The 10,779-nt window shown below is 42.0% G+C and overlaps 1 protein-coding gene across 3 annotated transcripts; it reads right to left on the reverse strand.

The window, feature by feature from the left end:
* Positions 1 to 3,730: 3,730 nt before the first annotated feature.
* On the reverse strand, positions 3,731 to 10,476 carry LOC139410038 (beta-1,3-galactosyl-O-glycosyl-glycoprotein beta-1,6-N-acetylglucosaminyltransferase 4-like). 3 transcript variants are annotated; one of them, XM_071155467.1, is made up of 3 exons: positions 10,242 to 10,476; positions 7,691 to 7,757; positions 3,731 to 7,485 (listed from the first exon to the last, which is right to left on the reverse strand). In XM_071155467.1, exon 3 carries the CDS (start codon positions 7,482 to 7,484, stop codon positions 6,132 to 6,134), a length of 1,353 nt encoding a protein of 450 aa, XP_071011568.1. In that variant the 5' UTR covers position 7,485; positions 7,691 to 7,757; positions 10,242 to 10,476; the 3' UTR covers positions 3,731 to 6,131. The 3 variants fall into 3 exon arrangements, with proteins under 3 accessions (XP_071011568.1, XP_071011570.1, XP_071011567.1); XM_071155469.1 differs by having other exon boundaries at positions 10,271 to 10,436; XM_071155466.1 differs by having other exon boundaries at positions 10,226 to 10,425.
* Positions 10,477 to 10,779: the final 303 nt, after the last annotated feature.

A 10,779-nucleotide genomic window follows, 5' to 3' on the forward strand; every position in this document is an offset into this window, starting at 1 on the left:
CACAATGCTGTCTGTGTGAGTGGACCAATTCAGTTTGTCTGTGATGTGTATGCCGAGGAACTTAAAACTTGCTACCCTCTCCACTACTGTTCCATCGATGTGGATAGGGGGGTGTTCCCTCTGCTGTTTCCTGAAGTCCACAATCATCTCCTTAGTTTTGTTGACGTTGAGTGTGAGGTTATTTTCCTGACACCACACTCCGAGGGCCCTCACCTCCTCCCTGTAGGCCGTCTCGTCGTTGTTGGTAATCAAGCCTACCACTGTTGTGTCGTCCGCAAACTTGATGATTGAGTTGGAGGCGTGCGTGGCCACGCAGTCGTGGGTGAACAGGGAGTACAGGAGAGGGCTCAGAACGCACCCTTGTGGGGCCCCAGTGTTGAGGATCAGCGGGGAGGAGATGTTGTTGCCTACCCTCACCACCTGGGGGCGGCCCGTCAGGAAGTCCAGTACCCAGTTGCATAGGGCGGGGTCGAGACCCAGGGTCTCGAGCTTGATGACGAGCTTGGAGGGTACTATGGTGTTGAATGCCGAGCTGTAGTCAATGAACAGCATTCTCACATAGGTCCAGATTGTCCAGATGGGTTAGGGCAGTGTGCAGTGTGGTTGAGATTGCATCGTCTGTGGACCTATTTGGGCGGTAAGCAAATTGGAGTGGGTCTAGGGTGTCAGGTAGGGTGGAGGTGATATGGTCCTTGACTAGTCTCTCAAAACACTTCATGATGACGGAAGTGAGTGCTACGGGGCGGTAGTCGTTTAGCTCAGTTACCTTAGCTTTCTTGGGAACAGGAACAATGGTGGCCCTCTTGAAGCATGTGGGAACAGCAGACTGGTATAGGGATTGATTGATATGTCCGTAAACACACCGGCCAGCAGGTCTGCGCATGCTCTGAGGGCGCGGCTGGGGATGCCGTCTGGGCCTGCAGCCTTGCGAGGGTTAACACGTTTAAATGTCTTACTCACCTCGGCTGCAGTGAAGGAGAGACCGCAAGTTTTCGTTGCAGGCCAGGAACATGAATGAGAACAAACAGACCAGCTACAACCTCTAAGTCAATCAAAGAGGCAAAAATACATTACAGGGACAAAAAAGGAGTGGCAAGTCAATGGCTCAGATACGAGATATGTGGCAGGGACTATATATATTCAACCTCTCCCCATTCCAGTCTGTTGTCCCCACTTGCTTCAAGATGTACACCATAGTGCCTGTACCCAAGCAAGCTAAGGTAACTGAACTAAATGACGATCGCCCCATTGCACTCACCTCTGTCATGATGAAGTGCTTTGAAAGGCTAGTCAAAGACTATAACCTCCACCTTGCCTGACAACTTAGACCCACTACAATTTGCATACCGCCCCAACAGATCCACGGACGACGCAATCGCTGTTGCACCGCACACTGCCCTATCACACCTGGACAAGAGGAACGTCCACGTGAGATTGCTGTTCAATGACTACAGCTCACCATAGTGCCCTCTAAACTTATCACTAAGCTTGGGGGCCCTGGGTCTGAAGCACTCCCTGTGCTACTGGGTTCTTGACTTTCTTATACTTATAGCTATTCATCAGCCTACAAATGATTATATGTATTGGATAACAGCACAACCATGTGGGCTTTTTTTGAGCTTTGGCTCATAAAATGTATTTAAATTGAATGGCTCATCAGACTCAGGTAGCATCGGGCTTGAATGTCCATGCTGATTAAAGCTCAAACGCTTTAGAATGACAATACCAAATTAAAAAAGTGATTTCTTCTAGGGATGAAACATTGGTAAAATACCGGGAAAATATGAAACTGTGATGTGAAAAATCAACAGTCTCATTTTGACCTACATGTTTTTGAACATACAACCAGTTAAAATCAGACTTCTATTCAAAGACGAGTGAAATAAAACTAAGGAGCCAAAATGTCTGCTACCTTCACTGTCACACTCTGACCATTATTTGCGTTGTTTGTTTCTATGTTTTGTTTGTTCAGGGTGTGATATGAGTGGGCATTCTATGTTGCATGTCTAGTTAGTCTGTTTCTATGTGTTTTGGCCTGATATGGTTCTCAATCAGTGGCAGGTGTTTGTCGTTGTCTCTGATTGGGAACCATATTTAGGTAGCCTGTTTTGTATTGTGGTTCGTGGGTTATTGTCTATGTGATGTTGCATGTTAGCACTCAGTTTCTATAGCGGTCACGTTCGTCTGGTTAGTTTGTTTTGTTTGTTTAGTGTACTTTGTGTTTTTTTCATCTATAATTAAAAGTATGTATTCACACCACGCTGCGCTTTGGTCTCCTCAATACGACGATCGTGACATTCACTGGTCATTAGATGCTTAATATAATAATTTCGCCATGTGTGAGTTGATTGATTGTTTCTAATCATTTCTGAAACTCTACTGCCATGGACAGAGATTGGAAAACCTAGTAAAAGAGGTTGTTTCACTACTAATAGGAGGTGATCATGTGTGATCGTTAGTGTCTTTACTATGTTTGTCAAGGCAACTTTAGTCAGCTGGTAAGGGGGTTGAAACTATTGTTCCAGCGATTACATTTCCCCTGTTTACCTTCTAATTCACCATTAAATACACACTCATTTTACTCCCTTGTGGGCCCTTACTTGTATTAATGCAATCAACAGGCAACTGATAAGCAAGGGGTTCACTTATTTAGGTCCAGATTTTATTTATTTAAGTACGCAAGTCAGTTAAGGACAATTTCTTATTTACATTGACTACCTGGACGGCGCTGGGCCGATTGTGCGCCGTCCTATGGGACTCCCAATCACGGTCGGTTGTGATACAGCCTGGAATCAGGGTCTGTCGTGTTGCCTCTAGCATTGAAATGCAGTGCCTTAGATCGAATGCGCCACTCGGGAGAACCGTCTTGACAGTTTGAACATGGGAGAGAGGAAATTAAGATAAAGAACAACGCTTATATTAAACACTTAGGATTCTTAATAAGTGACTACAAACAAATTGCTAAAGATAACTTATGTTCCCATTACTCAACATGAAAGCATATCTAATTCAATGGAATAATCTTTGGTTAAATATTACAGGTAGAATAAAACTTATTAGAATGGCATGGTTTTATTACCCCGCAAAATACATCCTTTAAACCTTCCAGATCTGGAAACTCACTATCCAAGGCTTTTACTTGTGACATATTGCACTAAAGAGGAACGATAACTACAAATTGAAGATAGCATGCTCATCCCCAGAAACCTTATATGTGTGTATGTTCAATATCTCCCCCTAAGGACACAACCTTATGGAACAATCCTTGGAGAGCTATTCAGAATTCACTGATAAATTGGTCCACGTGGAACACTAAGATATAGAAATTGTAAATGACTTGGTAACAGGAAATACGTTTATTTCCATGATACATGCATATTTTGGAGATCAGAGCAACCTTAAGGGAATCTTATTTAAGTCAGAAAATGATGTTCACATACAAAACACTGCAGAGAGCATATCCAATTGAGAACTCTCTTAGAAAATTGTTTTTACTATTGGAACCAAGATTTAGAAATAACTTTTGTTGGCACAAGATGGAGGGAAAGTCGTAGCATAGCTAACAAAATGACAGTTAACGAAACTATACGCTTAATCCAGTATAAACTAACGTATACAATCATTTTACAAGGTTCAAAATTCACAAATTCTACAGCACAACGGCAGAATCATGTCTTAAGTGTAAAATAAATAATGCCTCAATAATGCATGCTTTCTGGGAATGCCATAAAGTCTGAAAGCCCTTCATGTCTGGACTAATGAACTGATTCATACAACTCTCACTTTCTCATTTAAAAAACTGAAATGTCTTAAATGAGTGTTCAACCCCTTTGTTATGTCAAGCTTACATAGGTTCAGGAGTAAAAATGTGCTTCACAAGTCACATAATAAGTTGAATGGACCCACTCTGTGTGCAATAATAGTGTTTCCCATGATTTATGAATGACTACCTCATCTCTGTACCCCACAAATACGATTATCTGTAACATCCCTCAGTCGAGCAGTGCATTTCAAACACAGATTCAGCCACAAAGACCAGCAAGGTTTTCCAATACCTCGCAAAGAAGGGTACCTATTGGTGGATGGGTCAAAATAAAAAAGAGCTGACATTGAATATTCATTCGAGTATGGTGAAGTTATTAATTACACTTTGGATGGTGTATCAGTACACCCAGTCAGTAAAAAGATGCAGGCTTCCTTACTTATTCAGTTGCCGGAGAGGAAGGAAACCGCTCAGGGATTTCACCATGAGGTAAATGGTGACTTTAAAACAGTTACAGAGTTTAATAGCTTTGATAAGAGAAAACTGAGGCTGGATCAACAACATTGTAGCTACTCCACACCACTTACCTAATTGACAGAGTGAAATGAAGGAAGCCTGTACAGAATAAACCTATTCCAAGACATGCATCCTGTATGCAACAAGGCACTAAAGTAATACTGAAAACATGTGGCAAAGTAATTCACTTTTTGTCCTTAATAAAAAAGTGTTATGTTTGGCGCAAAACACATAACTGAGTACGACTCTCCATATTTTCAAGCATTGTTGTGGCAGCATCATGTTATGGCTATGCCTGTAATTGTTAAGGACTGGGGAGTTTTTCAGGATAAAAAAATAAACAGAATGGAGCTAAGCACAGGCAAAATCCTACAGGAAAAACTTTCTCAGTCTGCTTTCTACCAGACACTGGGAGATGAAATCACCTTTCAGCAGGACAATAACCCAAAACAAAAGGCCAAATCTACACTGGAGTTGCTTACCAAGAAGATAGTGAATGTTCCTGAGTGGCCGATTTACAGTTTTGACTTATAAATCTACTTGAAAGTCTATGGCAAGACTTGAAAATGGTTGTCTATCAATGATCAACAAACAATTTGACAGAGCTTGAAGAATTTGGATTTTTTTTTTTTTTACAAATAGTGTACAATCAAGGTGAAGCTCTTAGAGACTTACCTAGAAAGAGTAACGGCTATAATTGCTGTCAAAGGTGATCCTTACATGTATGACTCAGGGGTGTGAATACTTATGTAAATTAATATTTATAAAAACATGAATTGATATTATGGGGTATTGTGTATAGGCCAGTGACACAAAATCTCAATGCAATCTATTTTAAATTCAGGATGTAACACAACAAGTTCTGGAAAATGTCAAGGGATGTGAATACTTTCTGAAGTCAGTATACATACTCTAGTCATCATACGCTGGTTTTCACATGCTTTCACCCGGGGAGCCAAGGCCCTGGTTAACCTAATCCATATTACATAAAGGTCAGACTATCACAAACATTCCCCACTTCAAGCCTCAAGTTGCAAAACAAGAGAATAACCCTAACATAGATAGCCAAGTCTATCTCATCCAGCATTCTACTATCTCATCCAGCATTCTACTATCTCATCCAGCATTCCACTATCTCATCCAGCATTCTACTATCTCATCCAGCATTCTACTATCTCATCCAGCATTCCACTATCTCATCCAGCATTCCACTATCTCATCCAGCATTCCACTATCTCATCCAGTATTCCACTGTCATATATACCATAAAGCACTGTCACATCAATTGAGTTTCGGACATGATCAACTCAAAGACAAAAGTCTTTAAAAAAATACCAAAATGGTGCTGTCAAAAACAGCATTACAAAGGTTCCATATTCCCACATGAATTAACCCATTAATAATCAATCATCCATTTATTTAACCTTTTCCAGGTATAAGAATATTTTGAAAATAAATACACAGCGCAGAGGATAAGAGGACGAGAGTACTAGAATTAACGATCAATAGGGAATTGTCAATGTAAATAGTAGGTCTTCAGTTCAACAGCTGTTTAGAATCTGTGGAATGTCAGTCCTGGACTCAGAGCTATGTGTGCCACGTTTTCATTGGTCTGTACATTGAGTCTGGAGCAGGATACTTGTTATTTGGCCATTGGCCCAATAACAAGTATCCTTGTTATTGGTCAATCCCAGGCTAGGGTGGGGGGTTATCAATGGCATCCTCTCCTTTGTTCTGTTGAGAAAAGCTGAGGACCGGGGAGACTGAACATCTACCTCCCAGCATAACATCTATGATTTGTCTTTCTCAAATAAATCAAATTTTCTCCCCCTTATTTGCTTTGGAGTTTGTATTATTGAAGAATAACATCAACTGCTAACACAGAGGAGGGAATCTTTTGTTGTGACTTCATAGCCTTGACCAAGAGTCTCTGTTTCTCCTGTAATGTATCCTCAAGACATTGGATAAGGACCGGGTCAACTTTGGCGTCCACCTTATTAGCGAACCAGCTGCCGTAGTTCAGTAGCCAGCGCAGCTCCCCCGCCCCATAGATACACACACTGCGGACGTGTTTCCCTGTGCATGATGGGTAAAGCGGTCCCTCCAGGTAGTTCCACTTCACCAGTCTGGTCTTGCTCATCAGGTCTGTGATGTCGGCCTGGGCCCGTGGCACCTCACCTGGCACGCCCGGCACCCGTGTCAGCGTGGCCCAGAAGTGTTCGTCTGGGGAGTAGGTGTCATTTGACCACATTAGGAAGTCCCTGGCCAGCGCAGACTTGTTCATATAAGTGACGAACTCCAGCGAGAGTACGAAGTACGCGCTGCCGATGAACATCTGTATGCCGTGCGGCGGAGGCCCCTTGGCCTTGTTGGTTTTCACCGGCAGCCGGTGGTACTCGAATGATGCGTTCTGCAGCTCGTGGTGGAAGGAGAAACGTTGCTTCTTGTATTCGCTGGGGCGACTTGTCTCCATCATGTTACCCCCCCGGAGCTTCTTCAGGTCAGCCACCAACTCTATGTTGGAGCGCAGGGGAAAGTCCTGACCGCACAGGTTGATGACATACCTCCACTTGACCTTTGATCCTATAAGGTCAGACAGGCAGTTGAGGTCAGCATTGAGGCGGCTGATGCTGGCGTACGTCACTGCCTCCAGCTTAGAGGCGATGAAGACGTTGGGTAGACAGCGTGCCAGACCCTCCATGGACTCTCTGAACAGTTCTGATGACTTCAGGTCATAGTGGATACAGTAGATGTTGTTAGGGGTGTAGACGGCCCTGAGGATCTTCTCCACCATGGAGGCAGACTTGTGGACCACCAGTGAGTAGGCCAGGGGGAAGGCCTGCTCCTCCTCAGACACTTGGACATCCCCATAGCCCCGGGAGCGGAGGTATCGCGGGCAATTGGAGATCAGGTTGACCAAGCTCTTGTCCTGCTCTTCCACCACAACCTGTTTTCTGATGACCAGCGACTTCCCCAACTCGGCCGGCTCCATTTCATAGATGGCATTGCAGTCAATGTTGTAGCGATGGAGGAGCTCAATGTCATTGTAGCCTGCGGTAGACCCATAGGTTTCAATGGTAATGCTGTATTTAACAGTGAACTTTAGGAAGAGCAGCAAGAAGGCACAGATCACCAGCAGCAATGATAAAGAAGAAGTTAAATTCTTCTTCCGCAGTCTGCTTGGAAAGGCAAATCTTATTTTCATTCTGTGGTGACACAAAAGAACAATAATCAGAAAAAAAGAAACAAGTCAGTTCACGCATGCAATCATGCAAAACAATCGTTAGGATTTAACTGAATCCATTTTTTACAATATGTTTGATAACCGTGCTCAGCTGGTTATTTGCTCTATTGCTTAGACGACTTAAATGTTGGGCTAAATATATAATCCTGTAAAATAAAAAAAATCACCTCGCTCAGGAAATGGTGTGGAGGTCTCGTAACGCCCAGAAAAGATGACTTGCTCTAAAACCCGAGCCTGAAGAGTTCAAATGTACAGTAAGGTCAGTAATTATTGGCAAATTGATAAAGATGAGAAAAAAAGACTGTATAAACGATATCAATAATACAAATACGGAGCCATATTGTATGCAAACAAATTGATTTTGTTAACAAGTCGTACAATAAAAAATCTCAAAGAGATGTAAAGATGACTGGCATCCCTGTTTTCAATACTCCAGCACCATCCTCTTTAAAGGGTAACAAGACTGAGACTTTTTCTGAAACGTTTTATGAGATTGGACGGCACATTGAAAGGGATCTTCCCAGCAAACAGGGAAATCCTAAGGACAATGTTTCCATTAGGTCCCTTTAAGGGTTTCGGCGAGACATTATCCCACTGGCATTCTCAGAACATTCTAGGAACAATAAAACATGACGATAACTCGGGACCATAAGAGGAAGTTTAGTACAGGTCCTGGTTTGGTCGCAGTATAACATTATAATAAGATATTTGATGTGCTTTAGGGAACGTTCAGAAAATATTCCTATTATTTGATTCTGAAAGGAGGTTATCCTTGGGACATTCAATGACCACAAGAGGTACCTCATACCTACTGAAAATCATTGATTTAATTGACTTATTTCAGCTATTTGAGTTTGGGTTTTCAGAATAGTTGCCTAATGTTGGTGGGGCATATTATTCTGATGTAATACTACTCCTGAATCACTACAATACACTATATATACAAAAGTATGTGGACCACCCTTCAAATTAGTGGATTTGGCTATTTCAGCCACACCCACTGCCTACAGGTGTATAAAATGGAGCACACAGCCATGCAATCTTCATAGACAAACATTGGCAGAAGAAGGCCTTACTGAAGAGCTTAGTGACTTTCAACGTGGCACCATCATAGGATGCCACCTTTCCAACAAGTCAGTTCATACAATTTCTGCCCTGCTGACCCGGTCTACTGTAAGTGCTGTTATTGTGAAGCGGAAACGTAACGCCTAACAATAGTTTGTCCTCGGTTGCAACACTCACTAACAAGTTCCAAATTGCCTCTGGAAGCAACTTCAGCACAATAACTGTGTGTTGTGAGTTTCATGAAATGGGTTTCCATGGCTGATCAGCCGCACACAAGCCTGAGATCACCATGTGCAATGCCAAGTGTCGGCTGGAGTGGTGTAAAGCTGGCCACCATTGGATTCTGGAGCAGTGGAAACACGTTCTCTGGAATGAGGAACTGTAAAGTTTGGTGGGGGAGGAATAATGGTCTGGGGCTGTTTTTCATGGTTCGGGCTAGGCCCCTTAGTTCCAGTGAAGGGAACGCTACAGCATACACTGATATTCTAGACATTCTGTGCTTCCAACTTTGTGGCAACAGTTTGGGAGAGCTGTTTCCTGTTTCAACATGACAATGCCCCAGTGCACAGGGTCCATACAGAAATGGTTTGTCGAGATCGGTGTGGAAGAACTTGACTGGCCGACACAGAGACCTGACCTCAACCCCACCGAACCCCTTTGGGATGAATTGGAACACTAACTGGGCCAGGCCTAATCGCCCAATATCAGTGCCCGACCTCACCAATCCTCTTGTGGATGAATGGATGCAAGTCCCCGCAGCAATGTTCCAACATCTAGTGGAAAGCCTACCCAGATGAGTGGCAGCAAAGGGGGGGACCAACTCCACATTCAGTGGTGTAAATTACTTAAGTAAAAATACTTTAATTTACTTAATTAGGTTTTGGGGGTTTCTGTACTTTACTATTTATATTTTTTACTACTTTTACTTCACTACATTCCTAAAGAAAGTCATTCACTTTTTACTCCATACATTTTCCCTGACACCCAAAAGTACTCGTTACATTTTGAAGGCTTAGCAGGACAGGAAAAGGGTCAAGGGATCTGGCAGACTCACTAAACACACATGCTTCGTTAGTAAATTATGTCTGAGTGTTGGTGTGCCCCTTGCTTTCCGTAAATAAAAATATATATTTAACAAATGGCGCCATCTTGTTTGATTAACAGGAGGAATTTCAAATGATTTGTACTTTCACTTTTGATACTTAAGTATATTTGAGCAATTCCATTTTACTATTGATTTTTAAGTATATTTCAAAACAAGTATTTTAGAATTTTTCGTAGGTTACTTTCACTTTTACTTTAGTCATTTTCTATTAATAAGGTATCTTTACGCAAGTATGACGATTGGGTACTTTTTCCATCACTGTCCATATTAACGCCCATTCCTTGATGATAAATACAGTTTATTGAATTGAGTTTAATTGAGAACTAACATGTGAAGACAACAGTGTTCAGTTGACTGTGACTTCCTAGCAATGACTCGAATTTTCAGAAATAAAATATTTCTCGTGTTGAATGTTCTGTTCTGAAGAAGAATGATCACCCAATGTGCTCTACATTTCAAGTTCTGATTTTTTTTTTAAACTATAAAGTCATATCATTGTGAATTACAAGATTCCATTTTTTTTCCTTCTTACTTTTCTCTTTGCATACCGGTATAATTTACATATTTGCCTCCGTACTTTAGCATGTTGCTTCTACAATCCCATTCAGATTTGTAAACTTTTCGTCAATCTCTCGAAAGTGTTATTCCACAAACAGATTGTTGTTCGCTGCGTGGTCAACTCCTTTGATATCCCACCAATCCGTTGTTAATTGCAGAGCTCCGTATGTCTTCGGTTAAATCCCATCATGTTCAAATGATCCGCTATCGTTATGCTTGGACTCTGACAGCGCGCACGGGGTGACTTTTCCTATTCACTGCAGCAATGAAGAGAGAGAGAGAGAGGTGTTGAAGTACCAAACGAGTTGAGACCCAGTGAGATAGCGTCCCCTTTTGAGGAAGACTAAATATTTTATTAATCAAATGTTTGTTTTGTGTGTGTTAAAATGTTTTGTCATGTTTAAATACCTATCACATCACACATTTAGTAATGCCATTTATTGGAAACTCCATGCACAGTAAAACCTGCATGACAGAAAGATCAACTTCCCCTTAGAACCAACTTCTCTGTTTTTAAATGGCCCGTGG

The sequence above is a fragment of the Oncorhynchus clarkii genome, chromosome 5, assembly GCF_045791955.1.
Source record: "Oncorhynchus clarkii lewisi isolate Uvic-CL-2024 chromosome 5, UVic_Ocla_1.0, whole genome shotgun sequence".
Taxonomy (NCBI): Eukaryota; Metazoa; Chordata; class Actinopteri; order Salmoniformes; family Salmonidae; genus Oncorhynchus; species Oncorhynchus clarkii.

What these genes read in the sequence shown, in the direction of transcription:
- LOC139410038 (XM_071155467.1), bottom strand. Translation starts at nt 7,484, where the DNA reads ATGAAAATAAGATTTGCCTTTCCAAGCAGACTGCGGAAGAAGAATTTA.